General features: G+C 29.2%; 1 protein-coding gene across 1 annotated transcript in view; it reads left to right on the plus strand.

Moving 5' to 3' along the window:
- Positions 1–16,596, plus strand: part of Chsy (Chondroitin sulfate synthase) — a 404,851-nt gene extending 388,255 nt beyond the window's left edge. The window contains exons 6-10 of the mRNA XM_075353683.1: positions 1,117–1,264; positions 4,637–4,794; positions 7,373–7,574; positions 14,057–14,805; positions 16,118–16,596. Coding sequence (XP_075209798.1) covers positions 1,117–1,264; positions 4,637–4,794; positions 7,373–7,574; positions 14,057–14,805; positions 16,118–16,483 — 1,623 coding nt within the window. The 3' untranslated portion in view covers positions 16,484–16,596. The remainder of the gene's footprint in view (positions 1–1,116; positions 1,265–4,636; positions 4,795–7,372; positions 7,575–14,056; positions 14,806–16,117) is intronic.
- The last annotated feature ends 10,034 nt before the right edge of the window (positions 16,597–26,630 follow it).

A 26,630-nucleotide genomic window follows, 5' to 3' on the forward strand; every position in this document is an offset into this window, starting at 1 on the left:
ATTTGATTTTCTGGAATGTAATTAATACCTATTGAAGTTGAGGATTCATCGGTTGAGCCTTTTGGAGAATCAGAAATTTCCTTCCAAAACGCTGGAGCAATCAGTCAGTAAATCAACACCAGTAACACTTGTTAAGCAAAAATAGTAGTCATCATAATGGTTAGTAGGCTCTCACCATCATAAGTAAGCCAAAAGGCAAATGCTCTTTTTTTCCTTTTAACCACCGGGTTAGTTTAAAATAGCACATGATGCATGCTACATGTAGAGCAAGATTTATCTTGGTTTCCCAAGGGACAGTCAAAATAATGTTTGTAAGCAGTTTTCATCGAATTCAATACTGCTTTCCATTGACTTTTCATGGTGAATTCTCTGCAAACATAACAAAAAATATTTGGGAAATTTTACAAGCTTGATTTTTTATTCATTATAAAATTTAAACTAATGATTGAAAGTAAACTGATATATTACAAAAATACTTACTTAATTATAAAAATAATTAAATTTTAATTTATAAATACTTAAAATCCTTCATAAAATTGTTTCACCATGAAGTGCATTAAAGTACAGCATGAGACATGCACACACAACTTAGAAAATCTTAATGGTAAAATAATACCAAAAGTTGTTCTGTCATAAAAATATTTCACTGAATTTATGGCAACACTTATGTCATAATCTTTGTAATATGTGTATGATAAAACCACTACCACAACTAAGGAACACAGCAAGTCATCCCAAGAGCCGAACTCTTACTGAAGAAAATTTCATCACATTGAATTACTCATTACTTGACTCACTCACATGTTTGTCATGACAAGAAGTGACATCATTTGACTTTTACGTCTACAGTATCAATTACTATACAAATCAGATGTGAATAAGCAAACATACATGTGTAATAATTTATTTGTATTGTTTGTTCCACTAATGATGGAACAAATAAATTTAAGGGGCTGTAACTTAAAAACGTTACGTGATGAGTTGTTAATAATCATGTTCAGCATATAGAACCTACTCCCTTTTCAGTTCCAAATTTTATGTTGACAAGTGATGTTATTAAAATATGTCAGATTTTTATAATATTGATTTTGAAAATGATGTGACTTTTTGTTACAGGGTCTAAAGATTCATGATGCCCAACAGCAGACATTGGAGCTTCACAGAGATCTCATAACAATGTCTAGATTACTGCAACGAGATATTTACAGTATTCAAAATGAAGGACCATTTCCAAAACGATTGATTGGTGATTCATATTTACTAGGCAAGTTTTTAAAGCTTCTCTGATACATTCATCTTTGTTATTGACTGAGTTTTGTCATAATGATAAAAATGCTAAATGAGGAAGCATGTAAAAAAATGTTATAAGAGGAACTAATTTTTAAGATACAGAGTAAAGTACTGTTGCTGGTAAGATGATAATTCAGTAAGAAAGCTCTTCAGAACTGTATCAAAGAAAAAAAGCTGCTAAACTTAATGATTGACTGATTTTATTTTTATATTACAAATAAAATATTTAGATATAAGTCTCTCTGTAACTCATATCTTCATGTGTAGCCTTTTGATATTAAAATTATTCATGCGTATAAGTAAAACATTTTCTCTTAGTGAAGTTGACCAATGATTTGACTGAGATTTCTCTGTATATGAGGTCTGCAAATAAAGTAATGACATTAGTTTTTTGGCAGCCAAAGTGACAACACTGTAAAGTTACTAGTAAACATATGTTTATATGAACAGCTGATTTATATTAGGTTTAGTCTATTGTTGCCAAGTGTGAGATGTAAACAAACTTTTCAAGAAACGAGTTTTTGTTGTGCGTTACAAAAATGAGTGGTACTAATTATGAGCAACATTGTGCAATCAAGTTTTGTGTTAAACTCAGTGAGAATGCTATTGAAATGTTTTCACAATTGAAAAGATCATATGGAGATGATGCTCTGTCATGAGCCCATGTTTTTAGGTGGTTTAAAGCATTTTCAGATGACCAGAATCAATTGCAGACGATCCATGCTCTGGAAGAGTTAATGTAAAAAAGTGACAACAATGTTGAGCGAATTGGAGACTTTTGGAATTTTTATCTGCAGGAGAGATTGTAAATCAATATGTTTACTGAGAAATTCTTGAAAGACTACAGAAAAGACATGTGAGACCAGCCATCAAAGACAACTGGATGCTGCATCATGACAATGCATCTTATTACACTGCACTCTCAGTTAATGAGTTTTTGGCAAAGAAAAACATTCCTGTAGTTCCTTAACCACCTTATTCACCTTATTTGAGGCCCTGCCAGTTTTTCCTGTTCCAGATAAAAAACACCTCAAAGAACACCATTTGTAAGAAACAAAAAATGTAACAGACCATCTGAAGGATATTCCAGTTTCTGAGTTCCAACACTGCTATGAAGGGTGGGAAAACTGTTGAAGCATTGCATGTCTTCCCAAGGGAATTATTTTGAAGGTTATAGAGTCCGTGTATAATTGGATTACACACGGATTATAAAAATTGTTTCTGAACCAGTCTCATTACTTTATTTGCAGACCTCGTATATTGTTATGGCTGAACCAGTAAAACAGGTCTTTTCTAAATGTAATAATTTTTTTTATTCATAAATTAAAAAAAGAAAATAATACAGCAGTTTATTTAACAGAATTTGACTACACTTTAGAGTATTCTAAGTTCTGAACATTACATCCCGAAGGTGACCTCCATTTCAATTCACAAACTGTTCAATTTGAGTTTTATTGTTTTCCAGTACATGTAATTTATCTAGAAATTGGTGAAACTATGTGACAAATCCCTTGCTGTCAGATCCAGCGATCTCGCAGGCTAAGAAATATAGTTGTGTTTGCAGAAGACATGGTTTAGGAAAATCCTTTTAACTGCATTCACTGATTGCTTAGCTGTATGACTAGTTGCCCCTTCCTGTTGAAGCCAAGTGTTCAGAGAATAACAAGACCGTAATCAAACAATTGGTCTGTGTGGAAATAAATAACTTTTAGAAAATTCAACTCTAACAAAGATATATGATTCTAAAAATGAGGAAAGAGCAAAGGCCTTGCTAAATCTCTTGCTAAACAGCTTAGGTAAAGTTATACAAGACTGATTAGTTTCCTAGCTGGACACAGAGATCATTATAAACAATGTAACTGTTAAGAGGACCCAAGGCATAGATTACATCAGCAATCTAATGAGACTGGTTGTTATTTACTTCTTCAGTGCGAGGTGGTCAAAAACCAAAGGAATATAATTTTTTTAAATATTCTTCATTTTTCATACAGGTTTCAATTTGGAACATTCTCCATCTTGCTAAAAATATCAAACTGAACTAGAAGATTAAAAAGTACAAAATCCATTTAGACTGTGATACTCGTCTGAACTCGCTCTTCTTTTAAAATACTTCTTAAACTTTTCTTAAACTTACTCTCTTAAAATAAACTTGTCTTAAACTTACTAAATCATTATAACACACTATTTAATAAAATTACGATTTGTTGCATTTAATAACATCTTTCTAACTGGTCAGTATGAGCCAGAAAAAATTACAGTTCTTTTACATAATTGGTATTTCATATAAAAAATTTATTTTAAATTCAATTTGTTTTACTGGAATTCAGTTAACTGAATAATTAAACATTGTTCAACGTTGAAACTACATTAAAAATGTGATATAAATTCAGTCAAGTAAACTTAAAATTATTTTACAATTTAATTATTTCTTATAGTCATTAAATAAAATTGCGATGATTTCAACAGCATAAAAAAGAAGTTAGACGAGCCATAGAAAAAGAGTATATTTTGAAAACACAGATTTTCAAAAAACTGAGAATTTTTATTCTCAGATTCAAAGATAGATGACTTCAAAGGTATAATAATGTAGTAATACTAGAAGATGGAAATGTTAACAGCAAAAAACAATGCAATTAAATATGTGAATCACCTGTTATAGTAAATAAGATGACACCACCAACAATTGTAGCAATTCATAAAGGTTTCTGTACACATTTGTCATACTGCTCTCATTCTCTGATGTTGAGTGCAGTGTCTTAAGTCAGTCAGTATTATGTCCAGATGTTCAAAAAGAAATATGACAAAATCAAACCATATCTAATAAAAACAATATTATTTTTAAAACTAATACTATATTTATATACTTTTTCATAAATGACATTATATTTAGTAAATTTTGTTTGGTTTGTCATTAAAAAAGTTTGTAGTTTTAAATAACTTTCATCATTGTCCATCAAAAATAGAAATATAGCTAATTTATCTGTTGGAACAGGCTCTAACCTGATACCCAACTCGAAAATTAAACTGTATTAGTTATTGACAAAGTAGTGTGGATAACTTCAGAGTAATATACTTTTAAATTATACATAATATAAAAGATCCATTACTTTGTTTGCTGGAGCAAGCCAAGTGAATGTACAGCCTACGCAAAATTGTAATCTAGCAAATTTTGCATTGGTATAATAATTAAATTAATAATGCTAAAATTAAAGAAATATATATTAAACATAATATTTTTATTTATAGTAGAAAATAAAAGAATGTGTAAAGTCTCACAACTGATGAGTATTAAAAATCATTATAAATTTCTTTTAATTAGTTTCTGAATTAAATTTGTCTTATTTAGGTTTAACTCCTTCCTTAAATAAATTTCATCCTCATAATGAAGATGATGTTCTTCAGTGGGATTTCATAGCACGATCAGTATTTTCACATACAAACCTGAATCCACGTCGTCGCATTGAATCACCTTTAAGGGAAGGACTTGATGATGTTATTAGAGAGGTAAATGTTATGTAAGAATAATTTGTATGATTAAGGGTATGTTCAACGTTAGTTATTTTTCTCTTGTACAACTGAATTATGGAATACATTATGTCTAAGCTTTGTTCTGATCAATTTATTACAGAATAAATGTGAAATTTATTCTGTATTTTATTTCTCAAAATAAACAATAATTTTTCAACATAAATCTGTCTAGAACGAAGTGTCTGCAGTTATACAAGAATAAATTATTCAAAGATAATCTCTTGTTTGCATTAAACTTGCTGATCATTGTGTAACATGTTTCACTGTCATGTACTCCATCTTAACTCATCATTTAATAAACGTGAATGAGTAACATGTTCACAGAAATAACATTCTGTATTTGTAAATACTAATAAATATTATAAAAGTATAATTTATAATAAAGTCTGTTTTGAGTTACACAATTGGTTCTTCGTAAAAAAAAAAAAAAATAAAAATAAAACACAGCTGTTTAAGAGATTTCTAAGAGATAGAAGGGTAATCACTAATATTACATAATTCTCAATGATATGGTTAGTTGAGATTATTGACTTGTATAGTTTAACCTCCCATTTCTTATGGAAGCTTAAAGTTTCTATTCGTCATGTAAACATTCATTATCTGATTGTCTTTGCTATCACCAAAAAATCATGAAATAAACTGTTCTTTATTTCTCTTGTTTTATCTATACAAGATGATAAAGCAATATTTTCTATTTGTAACATTTTTTTATTTCTTATTATTGTTTATTATTTCAAAAATCTCATTTTCTTTCAATATTCTTACCAATAATATTAATTAAAATTTTACCAGCAATATTAAAATTAAATGTTTTAAATCTTTTATTTAGACAGTTCTATTAATTGAAATAAGCAGAACAAAACTAAATATCATATTATTTTAAAAAAAATAATTATATAATTATCTGGTATTATTGAATTTGCTTTAAAATATTCACAAATAAATGTTTTTATTAATTTAACCAATTTACTGTAAATCTATTTTACATTAAAATAAGTTCATGTTGTTTCACACAACATTCTTGCTGTAAAAAATGTTATAGCGTTTTCTGCCATAAATAAAATTAATTTAATCATGGTTTTTGGGAAACCATGAAGCTGCAGTGTTTGTAACAGAACAGAAATTAGTTGCTAACTAAGAATATCACAGTACAAAAATGATTAATGCCATAGCATACTCTTCAACTAGTCTCATTTTTGTTATCTTAATTTGTTTGGTGAGTTATATGTCTTCAAATATTTGCTTTATGTATTATAATTTTTTTCCAACAGTTTTTTCTATTTGATTCAAATTTTTCAATAATTTTGCTGAAATACTAAGAATGAATGAAAGAAATTATATATATCTTATATTATATATATCTATTAAATATATCTTATATTTTATTATAAGTAATGGTTTTTGTTTTTGTTATTTAAAAAAAATAAACGTTAAATTAATTTAAATTGTAATTAAGCATTGCATTGTCTTATTATAGGTTATGGAATCCATTTATTGCAATTAACAAACAAAACTTTAATTATATATAGGCAGAATTCAGTGTATATATTTTTAGATAGCGCTTACTGCTATGAAAAATCAATGAAAATTGTCAAACAATAAGATTTTTTAATAAATCATGTAGTTTTAAATAGCTTTCATCATTGACCATCACAAATAGAAATATAGCTAATTTATTTTTTGGAACAGGATTCCAAAAACTACCTGATTTTAATAAATAAAAAATCGAAAGGAAATTCTTATTATCCTCCAAATTTTACTTCAAGAAACCATGAAGCTGCAATTTTTACAACAGAACATAAATCAGTTGCCAACTCAGAATATCTCTGCACAAAAATGATTAATGCATAGCGTACTCATCAACTAGTATTTTTTTTTTTTTGTTGTCTTAATTTATTTGATGAATTACAGATCTTCAATTATTTGTTTTATGTATTATAATTTTTATTTTCCCATCAGTTTTTACATTTTCCCTTCCTTTCATATTTAAATTAAATAACCCTGTGTACTTTAATACATTAATTCTCTTGTAAGATCAAATCAGAGACTTCTTTTTTCTCTAACTAATCTCAGAACCTGCTTTATGTATCTGTATTTAAACAAGTTGAATTAAGTGTCTTTTGTGTAATGAAATTATTTGCTTTTTATTTTTATAGAATTCTAGTAAAGCAATTAAATTTTATAAAAGTAATGTTTAAAAAATTATGCTGGTGAAATATTTTTTTTATATAAAAAAAAGCACAAAAAGACAACAGATAATTTGACCACTACCTAAGTTTTCCCAGGGACCTAGAAATTTTCTCCTGTAGCATTGAAAAACTTTATTGAAGTTTTTTAATGCTATGCATTAATTCAGCACGTAGTTTAATTTTATATGTTTTAAAATACAACTTATTTTATTAATTAATAATGGTGAACATTTATATAACAATTCTTCTTATTGCATAGAAAATTCTTATATTTTATTATAAGTAAAGGTTTTTTTTGTTATTTAAAAAAATAAAAAGTTAAATTAATTTAAATTGTAATTAAGTATTGCATTGTCTTATTGTAGGTTATGGAAATGATAAATCAGTATTCAAGACAACGTGGACGTGTAATTGATTTCAAGGAAATATTATATGGATATCATAGGTTGAACCCGTTATATGGTACTGATTACATTTTAGATATGCTGTTAGTTTACAAGAAATATCGAGGACGTAAAATGACTGTTCCAGTAAGGAGACATGCTTACTTACAGCAACAGTTTGCAGGTATTTGATATTTCTATGTTTTTTAGATTACCATTTTGATTTCCAAGATATATCAATAGTTAATGAAGACAGAAAACTGCAGGCATTTTACAAATAAAATTAATAGAAAGTGCAAGTAGCGAAGGGGAAGTGATTGATGCAGAAATGCTAAAGAGTAAATTAAAATATGATTACTGGAAAGGAATAGTACTGCACAGAAAAATAAGAGAAAAATTTAGAAGGAATAAAGCCAAAATTTTTCAGTATTAGAGAGGAAGAGAGAACATCACTGATAGAGAGAAAAGAAAGTGCTAACTAGATGTCAGGGATATGTAGATTTATATAGGCAACAATTTTAAGTTGACATTTTTAAGGAAGAAAAAGGAATTGGTGATGATATAAAAGAAGATTATATTTTGAGATCAGAGTTTGATAGAGCTTATAAAGATTTAAATAATAATCAGATAAGGGTAGGTGATGTATCATCATTGTTTGGTGAAGGTGAAGAAGGAGTGGATAGACAATGCAGATTAATTTGTGGAGTTTATGAAACTGGAGAGGTACTAACAGATTTTTGAAAAAGTGTAATTATCATCATATAAAATAAAGTAGGGTTAGGATAAGCTTGAGAATTATTGCACTATCAGTCTTCAAATCCCATTTGCCACAAATACTCACATGAATAGATTGTATGATGGAAGATGTACTAGACAGATGATCAGTCTAGTTTTGAAAAGAGCACAAATATACTAAGTTGACCATCCTGGCGCTTAAACTAATTATAGAAAGAAAGGCTTAAGAAAAAAGCCACTTGTATGGTATTTGATAATGCAAAGTAGGTAGTTTATAATGCAAAGGTAGGTAAATTTGATAATGCAAAGTAATATGAAGTCAAATATTTAAATATTAAATTATATTGAACTGAAATGTTGGGAAGGAAAGAAAATTTGCATACAATTTGTGCAACAATCAATTAGCAGTAATGAATAAAAATATGATATAGAATAAATATAAAGAAAGGCAGGCTCTGATTCAAAAAGTAGTAATACAAGGGTATAGTCTGTCCTTGTTACTTTTCAACTTTTTGGTTGAAAAAAATGAGATTTTGGTTTAATTTGGTCTTTAGGATTTTGTATGTTAATATGTTCAAGATTCAATTACAGCCAAACATATTTTCCATTTTTTATGAGATTTTTGAGTGTCTTTTCTGTTAAGTAGAATGATATATCTATAACGTTTCATAAAATTTTCTATTTCAAAATACCAGCCAGTTCAAGTTATTAAAACAGTATAAACTGTCATTTAGTCACTGGATGATGGATAGTCTTTGGATGTATTATGATATAATACATTGCATTTTATCATTGTATGAATTCATTAAAATAATTGTAGTTAAAAAGATTGGAAAAATACAAAAAAACACCTGGAGGTTTAGTGAAAGTACCAACTCAACACTCACCAGTCCTTAGTGACCAGTGTCCTTGAAAATGGTGCTTACAGTAATTTCTGATACTATAAGACTATTTTTGACACTGGCTAAACCTGTGACAATTAGCCAAAATTCCACTATGTAATTTATTTTAATTTTAATTTCATTAAGTGCATTTTTTTATAGAGCTCATTTCATTAAATTCAATTCAAAATGAGTAAAGTTTAGTATCCACAGAACTACTAATAATAGAACAACGATAAAATAATGGAAGAACAAATTAAAAATGGAGTAAATATCCAAGGAAAAGGAATAAAAATGTTGAGATTTGCTGATGATATTGCTTTTTTGGCAAAAACCAAAAATGAGTAAAGTTCAAATGCCACAGGATAAGAGAGGGAAATTCTGCCTTAAAATAAACAAGAATGAAACACTTGTCATAAAATTTGACTGAAAGATGGATAGTACGGAAATAAACATTGAGAATCATAGCATTTCAGGAGTTTAAAAGAATTTCTATATGTAGTATCTAGGTAATAAAATTTAAAAGGATAGGTGAAGTAAGGTATGCATACAAAAACAAACTCTGTAAGCAAGGGAATTTTTATGCAAGAAAAGTAAAGTCTATATCTATTATTTGTATATCTTTATCTATTACCTATTTATACTAATAAATAAATCTCTTAGGATTTTTTGTCCGTGCTAATCTCAGGATCTACTGAGCTGATTTGAATGAAACTTTGCATGCTCGTAGCAGGCTTTGAGCAGAAGGTTTTCCAATTTGTTTGATATCAATATGTTAAAAAGAACCAGAGTTATTACAGATTTTATTCACTTATCTTGTTGACAAGTCCACAAGTTAGTCTGAAATTATTCGCTCTGCCCCTCTGTCACCATCTTTATGTCATACAGTTTCTTCAACGGGGGAGTTGATTGAAAAGGTTTATGGACTCATTGAGTCAATAATTTTGCACGATGACGTGTGGTTATGTGAGCATGTGACACTAGCACCAAGAAATGAACAAGTAAATTCCATAAACAGCTGCATACTGCAAGAATTTCCAGTAGTCAAAAAACATACTACTCCATTAATACAGTTTTGAGTGAAGAGTATACAGTTCAATACATAACTGAGTCGTTGAATTCTTTATCAGTACCAGAATTACCAGCTCACACATTAAAATTAAGAGTAGGTGTTCCAGTTACACTCATGAGAAATCTGAAGCCACCACAGTTATGTAATGGAACTCAATTGAAAGTTAAGTCTATAAAAACATATATCATTGAAGCAACTATTTTAACACGCTGCAGTAAAGGAGAAACAATATCTATCGCTAGAATTCCAATCATACCTAATAACTTTCTATTTCAACTTAAATGACTCCAGATTCCAGTTAATATATGTTTTATATTGGCCATCAATAAGTCACAAGGTCAAACTTTACATACAGCTGGTGTAACTTTATGAGCTGCTTGCTTTTCTCATGGGAAATTCTCGAGTGACTCATATTATTAAGTAACCAAGAGCAGCAAGCTGTTTATTTGCTGTGATAATGAAAGAACCAAAAATATAGTTTATTATGAGGTGCTGGTGTAAAAATGTATATAAAACCACTATTTGCATTATTTTATAGAAATAAAGATTTCATCTATCTCCTCTCTTTGTATGAATCATATTACTGAATGTTATAAATATCTAAAATTATCAAATATTGATTTTATGTATTGAGGACATATGAATGATGAATTTATTACTTTGTATATTCTTAAATCACAAAAAGAAATATTTCACCCGTACTATTAGCGATTTATAAACTCATTAGTTACTTCAACATTCATAGTTCACGTACGCTGATAGTTAAATATAAATCTATAAATAGGAAAAATAATTCTTAAAAATGTCTTAGTATAGCACTTTATGGTAGCAAAACATGGACAATATAAGTAAAGCAGATATGAGTAGGAATCCTTTAATGTAGTGTTAAGGAGGGTTAAAAATTTGGTAGTTTGTTATTGGATGAAATGAAAATGTGTTAAGATGAAAATGAGAAGAAAGAAATATGTAGCACAATCTTGTAAAGAACTGAATCTGATTGGTTGGCTGATAAGTATAACTTACATAACCTACCAATCACTAGGTTTAGTTATTATCATAGAATATAAAGGAATGAAAAAGTAGGGCCAAACCAGCCAAATGAATGATGAAAAACTCAAGTATTAAGTCACAAAAAAATTTTATTTTTTCTATACTACAGACAATTTGGAAGTTGCTGTGTACTGGAATTATGGAAGTGTAATGACAAAAATTTTTTAATTATTACTTTGTATTTTTATTTCATAGAATGGATATTACAATTACTGGAACAGTTCATAAATGATGCTGAAAATGACCTCTTCCAACATCAATACAACACTGCATACGTTTCAATCTCTTTTCAAACACTTTAAACAGCTGATATACTCGTATTGGAATTTTTCATACATACACTGTTATTGCGGTGGTTAGTTCATCAGTCATGTGTGGTCTGTTGCAATACACTCCTTTTTACTCTGGCCCCCAGAGAAAACTAATCTGAGAGAGTCAGATTGGGTGATTTTATCGACCACAAACCACTCGAAATGATTCATTCACCAAAGACATTTTGTAAAAGTCATTAACTTGTTAGCTGTGTATGCTGTGATGCCGTCTTGTCGGAATCAACCGTGATTGATTTCTACTTATATTAACTGACTAATGAAGGTTTGTTAAAACAGCACAATAACAATCGCTATTAACTGTATTTTCAGAAACAATTGAATCCACAATGGGTGTTCTACTCATACTGACCCAGACTCCAATTTTTGCTTCATGTAAAGATTGTTTGTGTAATTCATGGGGGTTAGTTATCAACCATAGTCATGTATTTTGTGAAATAATGTACCCTCCCAGATGAAACCACACTTCATCTGTAAAAAATGTAATGTCACGGATACATTCAAAATTTTGGACAAGAAAACATTTAAACCTGACAATAGTCAATAGTTTAGTCTTTTGGCCTGATCTGTAGTTTTAGTTCTTGAACACACATTACTTTGTAGGGGAAAAGTTTCAGTTCTTTTCTCACAGCTTTATGAGTGGGAGGAAGTTCAATATCTTGCTTGCTGCTCATGAACTCATGCATTTACTTTGATGGACTTTCGGCCATAGTATCTGGAAATATCAAGCAGCTTTTGTTAGTTTAATTTAGGTGGTCTTCCACTTCGATCAGTGTTTTCAACAGAGGCTGTTGCACAAAATGTTTTGATAAGAGTTTGAACTGCATTGTGGTGAGAAATAGGAGTATTTGAAAACTTTTAAGAAAACTTGTGCTCACTAAATCAGTACCAATTCTTGAAACCTTCATGAAAGACGTGTTCAACGAGAAAAATGCATTCCTCTATCGAAAGAACCATTGTGTTTCTTGTGACTATTGATTCCAATAAACTAAACAACTCAAAGCACATTTATTCACAACTCAACAATTGACTTCTTGGTTTATTACTGAGCAACGCACAATGAAACCACAGGGCAACCAACATAATAAGGCTGAAAGAACAGAATACACTACATGATTCTAAAGCATACTGCACAGCAACTTTCTGAATGTACTATATTTAATTTTTTTTATTGAAAATTATTAATTTTTATTTTTTAAACATCAGTCACTAAATTTTATTATTACAACTACTGTTCAACAGAAATATCATTAAATGTTTCCTATGTACTTGTATTATTTATAATATTATCAAAGCCTATCAAAATGTCCTATAATTTTATTATTTTACTTTTTTTATATAATTCTTCATTAATATATCCATTTTTAAGCAGTAATACAATTTTAAAATATTCTGTATAAAAATTTCCATTATTACAAAACTTTTATTCTCAATAAGCCTATGCACAATTTTTTGGTGGACAAAAGTTGTCATTTTGATTTTTATATAATGTAGTATTACACACTAAAAGTGTCTAGTATATTTTTAAGAATATTTTAAAATAAAGTTTTGGAGAGGCATAAAATCTAACAACTCAGCCCAAATAATCAAATTACATTTAAACTTGAACTGCTCGCATATTTTATTACTGTCTATTAAATTATGCCACAAGATCAAACTGATATTTCTGTTAAGTTATCTAATGTAAAAAAATAAAGTTATATTATTATAAAATTTCTTAGAAAAATCATAAAGTATCATGATTATCATATCCTCCCACTATTTCCCATTCCTAATTTCTTATCCTTCTTTCCTGAATAGATATCCCATGGGATTTGGTATCTGCTGTCTCACAATTCAGTCTGATAAAGTAGTGTGAAAATCAACTCCAGTTTTCTAGCCTGGGCTGGTTGGTTTTCTTATTGTTGTTTGATGCAGTGACAACCTGTTTACTTGTCCAATGATTTGAATTCCTATCCAAGGATCATAAAAAGAGTCGTGTTACAATTAAGGTGCCTATATCAGAATAAAGTAATTTTTTCCTATATAGATTATATGAACAATTTTTTACACAATTACATTGACTACACAGATGATTTTGAAAATATTTTTCATTTCTTTTTTCTTTAATATGTTTTGTTACAATAAAATGGTATAATACAGTCTATCATTCTCAAATTTGAAGTATTTTGTGTTTAAACTTAGAAAATTAGTCAAAAAATTTTTAATTCTTTAATAAAATATATATTCACACTTCAGGTAGCGGTAGAAACTTTATATAGTTTCTTCATGTCATATTCTGGATTACTTTTTATATTCTTGTTAACATGAGCTGTTTTAAATTTGAAACCAATGTTTTTTAAAATGCACCAAAAAGGAAAAAGTAATAAATACTTTTTCTATTTTAGATTTCATTTTATTTTTTAAATAAGGTTAAGTGAGTTTATTGACAGTTGTTTTAATTTGGTACTGACTTCCAGAAGTCAACATTTTAAGAACTGATAAAAAGAAACTACTTTATGTATGATTTTTTTTCATTGTTATTTTAATTTTGTTCAATTGCAGTATGCATCAAAATGTAGAAAATGAAAAATAAGTAAATATATCTTTCTGTTCTCAGGTCTTGAAATGCATGAAACAGTAAATGGTGTAGAAGTTACCCACCCAAACAGTGATAATCCTGGAGAAGGTACAGAAGAGGAAGAAGGAGGTGAAGAAGAAAAAGAAGGTATTGGAACAGGGGATGAAAATTCTGTAGGAATAAAAGAAGGATTGATTCGACTAGGAGAAAGTCTTCCAGGACTTCTTTTACCAGGAGGGCAACAAACAGCAGAAAAGTCTCAAGAGAAATTAATAAATTTTATTGTGCCACTATCAGGACGTTTCAAAACATTTGTACGATTTATTAATATATTTGAGGATGTGTGTTTAAAAACTCGTGAGCATGTTACATTAATAGTTGTGTTATTTCCAAGTGATAATGAAAATACAATCAATAATACGCTTAATCTTGTTCGTGAACTTCAAGCGAGACATTCATGGACAAAAATAACAGTTATACCTGTATTCGATACATTTGCTAGGGCTCTTGCATTACACATAGGTGCAGGTCAAGTTAGTGAACCAGATGACTTATTATTTTTTGTTGATGTAGATATGATATTTAATGTAAATGTGTTAAGACGTATCCGAATGAACACTATAAAAGGTAAACTCGCTTATTTCCCAATTGTATATAGTGAATTTGATCCTAAAGTTGTATACAATACTTCATCATCATTCAACCATTTCTTAATCAATGAAGATAGTGGATACTGGAGACAATATGGATTTGGAATAGCAAGTGTTTATAAGACTGATTTAATACAGGTATGTGTAGATTTTTTTGATAAAATTAATTTTTTTTAAGCAGGTTATATAGGTGTTTTTTTTTTAAATAATTAATTCACCATTAAGTTTGAAGCTACATGGGGATGTGAAATGGAGATTTTATTGCATTTGAAAAATTCCATGTCTGACAGATTCAAACCCAGGACCTCTAGATAAAAGGCAGAGACACTACCACTAAGCCATGGATATTGGCGGGTGAATTTTAAATAAAATTTTATTTTATTCTGTTTTATTCCTGAGATATAAGATACAAACAAATTAAATATTTTTAATTTTCTATGAAAATTAAAAAATATTTATAGAAGTAAATGTGATAATTTATGAAAATTGTCATTTCTATTTTTGCAATTATTTTTTCAACTATAAAACACATGGGATTAATAACTAGTTTGTAAATTGGAATCTTCAGGAATTTGCACTTACCTGACTACTTGAATGCAAGTTAGTTTTAGGCCAGATCAGTGGTTTGCCTCTTCTGTCAATCTGCAGTCTAATTTCCTCTCCACTAATCATTTTACATCTTTTTTCTTTTAGAATCTATATTCTCAGTACATACAATGGTATGTACTTAGAATTCTCCGAGTATACTTGAAGAATGACTGAAATAACTTTTAATATGCCGAGATCATCAGTTGTAAACTGTTCTTAGTATTTCATATTAATACATTGACTGTCACATTGGTTTTATATACGTATAACTCTTGCTGAAATGTTTTTCTGCATTTTTAATAAATGCATAAATTTGTTGCATGGTAACTGTGCCACATATGATCAGCCCTATAAAGTTGTTTTTTAAAAATATAAACAGTTACACATTTGAACTATGTGTCAAGGCTTTATAAAGCAGTCAATGAGGCTCAGTTGATTGATTTTCTGGCTGAAACTAAAACTACTGTGTTTCCTCAGCCATTCAGCTTGACCTGACTAGAGGAGATCATTATTTTTTCTCCAATTGAAATCTTCTTTGAAAAGTGATTAAGGCTGACTGAAGATATTAAAAAATATTAAATGGCATATATAGAATCCTAAAATAGGCCTATCGGGATTGTCAAGAAGATTGAGATCAGTGCATCATAATTGTAGTGAGAGACAACCAGTTTAGCAGACCCATTTTTTCTGCAATTTTATTTGAATATGCTCTTCGATATTAGTTTGTATTTTAAGGTTTAAGAAGAAATTATATTTTACTGAATTAATTCAGTAAAATATAATTTCTTACAATATATTAATCTTAAGATTATTATATTGATAATTAAGTTTATATAAATTTGTTTGGATTTTTTTATTTCAGGTAGGAGGTTTTGACACAACTATTAAGGGGTGGGGTAAAGAAGATGTTAATCTATTTGATAAATTTGTGTCTGCATCATCAAATATTAGTGTTTTTCGTGCAGTTGATCCAGATTTGATTCATGCATTCCATGTTGTTCAGTGTGATCCAAACTTAACTGAAACTCAATTGCAGATGTGTCGTGCTACACGTTTTGATACGTACGGTAGTGTAAAGCAGTTAGCCAATATACTAAATAAAAATAGGAATAAAATACTTAGTTTTGCCACGGACAGGTATAAGAAAGTAAAATTTACAAATAAAACTAATAATAATAGGACTATTTCTGGTTTAAATAATAACATTGGTACTGGTACAGGCAGCTGACATCTGTTGTGTTTGTATGTGTATATTTAAAAAGACTTAAACAAATTTTAGAGTAATTTATTTTTTAATTTATACATACATATTTAACAATAAAACCTTTATATTATGTGGCAGGAAGTTAATTATTTTTTAAAAGACCATGATGTAAATATGTTATGCTTATAAATTATTAGAGCCAGTATCACTAATAGAAGAAGAGTAACACCAAACACCCTTCCTATATATTACTGCTTGTCAGTTAACTCCAGTTTCCAGAAGTTGTTCTACTGTTTGTCCAAACATTTGTTTTTAGTGAGAATTTATTGGACATTTACTTTCTTTCTAGTCCACTGGTAAAATGCTTATAACAGGGATAGAATGATGCCAGTAGAGTGAATGCTGGTGATAATAACAGCTATTACTAACTTAGTGGTAAATGGACAACAGTGGGGGGTGTTCCCATTATTTCTTTTGACATTGATGCATGAAATGATTAAAAAATTGGTGGAATTTTTTAATATCACTCAAGAAATGACAGGAGAAAAACTTTTTTTATGAAGTTCTTTATATTTTTCTGCACGTGCAATTATTTTGGATACATAGTTTTGAAATGAGATTATGTGCTTCATTATATTGAAAACCCCTTACAAAATATTTTTGACAAATCTAGTATGTAGGAACAAGCAATCTATAAATGGCACAAATGCTTCTAAGATGGACAAGAATCAATAATGATGATAATCAGTTAGTGTGATCCAGAATAAATGTGCATTGAAAAAATGGACCAAGTAAGGAAAAAATCATGGCAGATCTCTGTTTAATATTTTAAATCATTTATGAATGGTAGGAAAATTTGGTCTGAAATTCTTAATTATGACAAAATACTCATTAATGAATTGCTGAGGAAATAATAAATCAAGTCACTAAAGAATTAAAACTGATAATAAATCAGGAGTGTAAGACTATACTACTGAAGTAAAGACTCAAATATTTTAATCAGAACCTTTTGAGAGAGATAAAAGTAAAATAAAGCAACCCAAGCTAATAGTTCTTAATCTTTTCTAGAATGTACATTACTGTTTTTCATCGACATATACTACACCATGTATAATGACCAAAAAATCTTGTCAAGAATTTTTGGCCAAAAACAACCCCATAACAACACATAACCAATATTTTCAATTCCCAAAAATGAAAAAAACCATAAGGCAAAATTTTCTGACTTAACATATTTTGATTAAAGAAATTAAACAAAATTTCTTGAGCAAAATTAAGGCTTGACATAAATTTTTGAAAACTGGAAAAAATACTGGCAAAGTGTATTTATTGGATGGATCAGTTTCAAAAAGTTAACATAAAAATACATAAGTAAAGGCATATTTTATCAAACAAATAAAAACTGCACTACTTTTTGGTCACACCTCATATATCATAACAGAAATGGTACTAGGCTATTTTGCTAGTCTTTGGATGCAATCTAATATAGTTAAATGTACTTTCTGAATTAGAAAAACTTTCAGAAGAAATAGCTGTATGACCAGTTAGATCTATATTTGAAGTGGTTGATTGTTTTTATATAGAGAAATAGATTGTCATTACAATTATCAGCCAGCAAGTTTTGTTTTTTCTAATCTGAAAATTCAGTAGAATCCAGTCTTCACTTAATAACAGCAATTACACATTTCTTTTACAATATTATCACTCATAGGAGATTGTGAAAGCTCAGTAATCACTCAAAAAAGTTGTTGAAAATAGAAAGTAATAATGTATAAGAATATGGTGATTGATCTCTTTACTTCTGTTATAAATGTGTAGATATAAAAACAAGAAAAAGTAGTGAACTCAAAAATGTTAATTTCTGACTACTGGTTCAATATGTTTTTTCTTATATACTGATTCTAATTATTCATTTAATAAAATACAGGTACATAACTGAATATTTATCAATTTAAGATTTGAAAATATTTAATAAAAAATGTAGCTTTTAAAGTAATATTACGCACAATCTTTATAGTGTTGGACTGACCACTAAGAGGATCAATACATTATTAATCTTTTAAATTCCCCTAGATGAAAATTAAAAAATAAATTATTAAATGTATTGTAATATACAAAAATGGGTATGGTATAACTAAATTCTTGTAATACACATGGTCAATATACAAACAGTAACATAATTTCCATTATTAAGAAATTCCATGATCATAACTGCCTCCTAAAAATTAAATTATAAAAAGTTGTTTTGATATGTTCTTTAACACAAATCATATTAGTTCAGAATATAAAAAGAGTCATCAAAGGTAAGGAAGAAAAGCCCCTCAAAAAACCTATTACTATTACTATAGTACTGTATTATTAATTGCTAGTTATTTTTATTGTTACACTGGGGAACAAAAAATTATTTTTTTTTGTCTCAGGACAAAAGAAAGACATACGATTCTGATAGTATTTTTTCTCCGGAATTCAAATATGATATTGGTTCATCTCCATCATGCAAGGTTTCTGAGGGAGAGGCATTTATAATTTCAAACATTTTAATACTTTCTGTGTTGAACTACACAATATTCAAACATTTGATTCACCTAGAAAGTAAGTCTGCTATATTTCGCCTGTGGAGCAATCCTTCTGATGGTCCAACAATAATTGGCCAGCATATTAGGATTACATTTGCCTTGATACCTCTTTTCCATAGTTGAAATCTCTTGATGAAAGTGTTCCCTGTGCTCAGTAAATGAGGCTCAGATGAACTGCTTTGTTCAAAAGTTGTATCACCAGAATCTTGTTTCTTTTTCTTCCTTACCTCCATCAGACTCTGAGCTCTCTTCATCTAATGTCACTTGTTGTGGATGCTTTGGTATGTGCAATTCTTTGCAGTGTGGAACTGGTCTCATTGCATTTTGCAAGTTAGTATATACCAGTGTATATTTTGATTTTGAATAATCCCTTTAATGTTTGTTAATCAGAAATAAAAGTCAGAAGAGTGATCTTTGAGTTCCCTCCAAATCATAGGGCTAGCAAATGGCATGTGTCATTTTTCCATGCAGTGAGAAGCCTAGAACATGATAAACAACAGATATGTGGGCCTGGGCCCCACATATCTGTTGTTTGTTTTCTGCCCTTGTTTGGTCCCCAACTTTACACAAAAAAAAAGTTCATAACACATTTTACTAATGGAGTAAGGTCTCGCCTTTGGGACTTGAGTGTCACTTCACCACATGCATAACAAAAATTGTTAGGATGAATTAAACAAACTCTAGGCATTTTGTAACTGACGACTAATTAAAAGAAATAAAGTTGTAAATATGTAATACGCACTAATTCAGACACACAAAGCACTCACAATGACATGTTCATTGGTTCACTACTATCTCACAACTAGCATCGTTCTGATGAATGTGTGCTACACTAGATCATGTTTGTACATGTCTGAACCAACACAATGCTACCCTTTGAGTTAGCTCATTTGGTTCCATGATATTTACAGTGCTCTAGGAGCTTTTACTTGACAATGGGCAAATGGATGAAAAAACGTTTAAAAATATTAAAATAACAAAAAAAATGTGGGTGATGGAAAAATTACAAATACATATTTGAAAACAAGAAAACAGTTTATTAAGTACACCTATTGGTAATCATGAGACAAAAATCATGTTGACCAGTGTTATTAGTTTAGTTTTCTAATTTATTTTATTTGTAGTTTTGTTTTGGTTATGTAAATTGGTCATAACAAATAAATGTATATTTAAGATTGTACAAGGGATATGATCATCTCGTTAAATTAGATCATTTACAGTGAGACTACCTGTTGTTCTGAAAGGAATGAATATCAGATAAAGATGCATACTAATCTTAAAAGCTTTGACCAAAGTATCACATTTGGTCAAAGCTTTGGTCTATTTCTCTGTCAATTTTTACAACAAATATATTATTAATTATAGAATTATTTACTTGCAAAATGAATAGTAATTAATAAATTTAATTCTTTGTGAGTGGGTTAATGTTTAGCAAACATCCTCCACTTATGTTTATCTTTCTACACTTTATTTTTTCTATAGGCATAACAATATTCTTAACACTAAATTTCCATTTCGGAACTATTTCTTGTGAAATGGCTTTACCTATTCTTTATGTATGTTTGACCCAATTCCAGAACTCTATCAGTCACTTAACATGGATGGCTTGTTCTAACAGCAAACCATCATGTTAGTCATTCATTATGATATTAATTAATTAAGTAATATCAATTGCTCTATACAAAATGTTTTTTTAATTTTATTCTAATGTTGCAAATATCTACAGTTATGTTTGCATGCTGTTGCTAATTATTGAATAAAATGTTGTGAATGGCTTCAATAATGTTAGTTTGTTTTGAACAATAACTAAAAAAATTCCTACAGTGTATTTTCCTTTGTTTTCTAGTTCTGTACATGCTTTCTTTCTTGTACAATTTTTTCACAATTTCAGTGGCTGAAATCTCAAAAAAGGAGTATTATTGAAAACAGAAAGAGTATGCTGCTATAATTTTTTTTCTTAATTTTACATGAAGTGTATCATGTGACTGACTGTCATACTATTTAAGTGTAAATGACATGTTTTCAAGATGGCTGAATACTTGTCCCCATTGTTTTTAATATCTATTCACACCCAGTTTTACAATATGAAATGAAGCTGCCACTTTTTTAACACTCTGCTTGTATACATGTATATATATATATATATATATATATATATATATATATATATATATATATATATTCTATAAAAAAACAAATAAACACTTAGTAGTACTATAATGGTAAACCTACCAGGTTGGTCTAGTAGTTAACTTGTCATTGCAAATCAGTTGATTTCAAAAGTTGTAACATTCAAATCCTAGTAAAGGCACTTTACTTTTATACAGATTTGAATAGATCGTGGACCAATGTTCTTTGGTAGTTGGGTTTCAATTAACCACACAACTCAAGTATATCAACTTGAGACTGTACAAAACTACACTTCATTTACATTCATACATACCATCCTCTGAAGTAATAACTTACGGTGGTTCCAGAGGCTAAACAGAAAAAAAAGTATTATATAGGTATCACCATCAACTTTTACTTTGGTATTTATATATTTATTAATCATTATATAGACTTCAATAATAAAAAAAATATATAAATAAATAACAGATTCAATAAGTTGTCTAATTGTGGGTTATTTATTTCATCAATTTTTAACTAAATTTGTTGATTAGCATTATAGTTTTTTTTTTAATAAAATGGATTTTGATGAGTTATTGTATAATTACAAAGAAAAGTATGAGGTGTTATGTAGATGGGAAAGGCAGCATCTTGAATATGCTCAATTTCTTTTAAAAATTACTGTACTCGGATTCTAGAAAAAAATATACTTTTTTAATCACACTAAACTATTAAAACCTTCAATATCAGGCGAACAAATAGTGAGCAATTTGAAGAAATTGAAAAGTTATTCAGGAAAACACTGAAGTTTAATTATTAACCCTCATAGTATATATAAATAATATATTTTTATTATTAAATAAAAATAGATAAGGCTTTTCTAAAATACTAGACTGTATGACTGATAGATATAATTTGATAATATGAATGCCAGTTCATATTACCTAATAAATGAATTCTATAATAAAAAAGTTATGAAATGTACAGAAAATTACAAGGCATATTCATAAAGTAAGGGCCGTTGGGTTAAATTTAAATATTAGCAGGTCTGAACACAGTTTCATGCATGCAGGGCCATCTATCAACAATTTACAAAGCCACTGCAGTTGCTTTGATTCTGTAATCATTTACCTGCTGGTGAATGCAAATTGCAACAATCGTTTCTCCTGCCAATTGTGAAGTGAGCACTGTGATCTGATTTTTGTGTGCAAAAGGATCTTCAGCTACTGAAATTCATCAGTTGTGCCTAGTGTATGGACCTACAATAATGAGTGAAGAAAAGCTTAGACAATGATGTATTCTTTAAAAATGACTGCACAAATGTGCAAATTGAAGAACGGGGTGGCAGGCCCAGTATTCAGACTGATGAAATCATTGAACAAGTGAACTGAAAACTGCGATGTGATCGGTGCTTGAAGATTAGAGCTCTAGCTGATGAATTTTCACATGTTGGACACACTTCTATCTACACGACTGTCTCAAAAAAAACTTGGATATCACAAATTATGTGCAAGTTGGATACTAAAAATGCTCACCGACCAACACAAAGAGCAAAGAATGTGCAGTGGACGAGAATTTTTGGACTGCTATTGATAAGATGGAGATGATTATGTTTTCCCACATTGTTGATGTGGGAAATGTCCACATGGGTGATGTGGATATCCTACACAGCACAGAATTGAAACAACAGTCAATGCAGTGACACTATTCAAGTTCCTCCAAATCTAAAAGGTTTACGCAATCTTTGTTCTCAAGTCAAAAAATGTTGGGTCTCATTTTTTGGGACGAAAAGGGCATCATTTTGGTTTTCATCGAACGAAGATCAACAGTCACAGCTGACGTGTACTGTGAAACACTCACCAAACTGAGACATGCGATCCAAAATCGATGTCGTGGGAAGCTGTTGTCCGGTGTAATCCAACATTCATGACAATATGCGTCCTCAAACTGCTGCCTTAACCATGAAGATTCAACATTTTTGTTGGAAACTTTTTGACCACCCTCCATATAGTCCTGGACCTTGTACCTAGCGACTGCTTCCTCTTCTTGCATTTGAAAAAGTGGCTTGGTGGACAATGGTTTGAAAATGACAAGAAACTCAAGACAGCCATTGTCAACTTGTTTAATTCCCAGGCAGCAAACTTCTATGCAGAGGAGTTAAAGAAACTGTTGCAGTGTTACGAAAAGTGCTTAGAACTGAATGGCAATTATGTGGAAAAGTGAAGTAGATATGCAGTAAACTAACACTGTAAGTGAAAACCTTTTCTCACAAGTTAATTTTTTTTAATGACCAAACAGCCCCTATTTTATGAATATACCTCATACTTAAAATTAAATTTCTTTACAGGTTTGGTCTTTTATAAGTTTTATAAATGAAAAAAAACATTAATGATAGGAGACAAATTTTGCTGGAATGTCAACAACTTATTAATACTATTGAGAAAATAAAACATTTTAAGAAATTCTACCCAATGTTGAGTCAACCAGTTTTCTATTTAAATGAAATTTACAACAAAGAAATATACTTTGCAGTTTTACTCTAAGTGGCAGCTGTAAATTTACTTACACAGTGTATGTCATACTAGGGACATGTATTTTTAGAATCTGTGGTAAAAGTTACTTAAAACTGTCGAAGTTGCCTAATGGGAATCTTGGCAAAGTGTGAAAAATGTCGCTTGCGGTCTGTTTTTTAGTGTAGAAGTAAACAAATATATAATAAAATTTAATGCGCTTAAATAGATTTTATTTTTACATTACCAACTGACCTGGCAATGCTTCACTATTAAATGAACACAATTGAAAGTTTGATATCAATTATTATATTTATTTAAAATTAGATATTTACACATACATTACTATTTTTATGTTTTGGATTATATAAATTGTAATTACTGTTTTATCCAATTTTAAGATCATTGCAATGCTCTTGGATGTACAAAACTACACTTCATAATGCAGCAAAATCATCACAATTAATATTGAACATTAACAAATTTACAAAACATTAAAAAACTGAACTTCACAAAATTTAACCTTTCACTTTATAAAAATCATAATGTAAATAAAACCAGTTGTCAAAACAACAGCACTACCTAATGGATTTAATTCAAATTACTCTCTAACCACAGTAGTCGGTTCAAAATACCCCTAACTTTCTTTCTATTGGTCAGATTGAGGATTTTAATAGCTTTAAACCTTCTCCAAACATCAGTAACTATTTTGTAAAAAATTGCGTGTAATTAAGTCCAATAGTTTTTTAGTCTATAGCGGACATACATATGAACATTGCCTTTTATATATATATAAATAAAAACCATTGGTTGTCTGACCTGGACTATCCTTATTCAGTCATATTTTAAGGGATTTTTTATGATTTACCATCAAAGACATATTCCAACTTGAATTCAAACTGAAGCTGACTTTCCTTTTTACAAAAATAATTGGCCGCCTTATCAAATCGGTGGCTAATTATTATTCCGGCTGTGATAACGTTCATCAGTTAAGCATGAAATGTCAAAATTTTTGCAATTTATTTTACATAAATATTTGAATAATTTTGCATTATTATTTATGATTACTGTGATTTTAGTTCACTTACCTGTCTAGTCAGTCATACAGCTGTTGTCTTGTTAGTGTGTTCATATAACCTGTAAAGTTCATATTTACTGGATTGGAAAAAAACAATTATTACAAAATATATATGAATTTTTTTTAAGTGATTCATTTTTAATTTTTTTATAATAATGAAGATGTGCTTTGTTTATAGAAAGTGAAATCAGTTATTAGATTTTACTGATGATACATTTACAAATGCTTGTAATACAATAAAATTCCAGGAAAAAAAGGCTATAAGAAGTACCCTGACGTTCAACTTTTACCCAAAATAAGGAAACTATTAGCTTCCATTGGCAGTATTATAAAAATGTAACTGAATTTTTTTTAAATTAAAAAAAATACCCTGATATTTATAAAGTCAAAGCATCAACACATTCAGTAAAAAAAGAAATCATATCCAAGGCAGGGATAGATGTCAATAAGTTAAATAATTAATCTTACACTACTTACAGAGACTGCTGAAAAAGTTAAATTTCAGAACTTAACTTGTGTTCTTTGTAATATTATTAAAAATTGAAAAAACAAACTACCAGATAGATTAGTACAGGATATTGCAAACGGAGAATGTGAAACACCAAAAACATTATTTGTAAAAACTGTTATTTATTTAAAATTAATTAATAATAATATTAATAATATAAAAATAAATAATAATAATAATAATATATTATTATTATATAATCTAATTAGTATTTAATTAAATTATTATTTTACAACTGTCTCGTTCCAAGGACCAGATAGATGTCAAAAAGAATCTAACGAAGATAATATACGTATAGAATCTCTGAATCAAGATAAAATTTATATTGTTACCAATGGTAGGCTGATCCAGCAAAACAGCTAATGTTATGCTGACAGTGAAGACAATAACTAGCAGTTGAAAAATATTAACAACGTTAAACAGATATGGTCACACAGTAAGTTAAACGATCACTGAAGAATTTAGACTGAATTAACATCATACATTACTCATGAAGAAAATAAAATCATTCCATCTAATATAAGAATTAACAATCAGCTGTGTAAGAATGCTGCATTTGATAATTTTTTGTTGACACATTTAGTGGCAAAGATATTCTGCACGACGCAGTAGGTATTATTTACCAGTTCAAACCAACAGATGAGTTGGGATGCTGTGTCAACAACTAAAAGACTGTGAGTGGCAAGTGAGCGACAGTGATACATTAGAGCATCCAAGGAGAAAACGGCACAGATTCACAGAACCTTCATGAGACATATAAGATATTTAAAAAAATCCTAAGATTAAGAAAATTCTATTGCAGATTGACTGCATTAATCAGCTTACTGCTGCTGATTGAACACTTGTAAGGAATAAAGCAATCACAAAAACTTTAATTTGGGCAATATCATTTTCAACAGTTCCTAAAACACTAACTTGTAGATTCACAGACTTTATATAAAATTATTCAGGAAATAATGGTATGTGCTCAAAAAGTAGCTCATAGTTCATTCCATTATATCCTAACATATGACTTAGTGATTGCAAAATGGCCATGCAAATACAAAACACAGCAGGTTCAAGATTCAACAACATTTTTATCAATTTAGGTGCTTTTCACATCTAGCTAGCATATTTTATGGCAATTAGGATGTATATCGAAGCTTTGGGTATTTTTACAATCTGAAAAGTTTTAGCTTAAGGTTCACTGAACGGTTTACTGAATTGAGTGAACTTTTTATTTTAATACTAGTTACCACAGTACTATGCGGATTATTTTTGCTGCATAAATGACTATTTTTAGAATTGAAGTCTGTTTCTCATAAAACTGGCTTCATAAGTAAATAAAATTGAATTCCCTTATAAGCACTGTCTAGAAGCAAATTTAATCTGTTTGCTGCAAATTTTGAAC

Source organism: Lycorma delicatula, chromosome 1 (assembly GCF_047948215.1).
Source record: "Lycorma delicatula isolate Av1 chromosome 1, ASM4794821v1, whole genome shotgun sequence".
NCBI classification, from domain to species: Eukaryota; Metazoa; Arthropoda; class Insecta; order Hemiptera; family Fulgoridae; genus Lycorma; species Lycorma delicatula.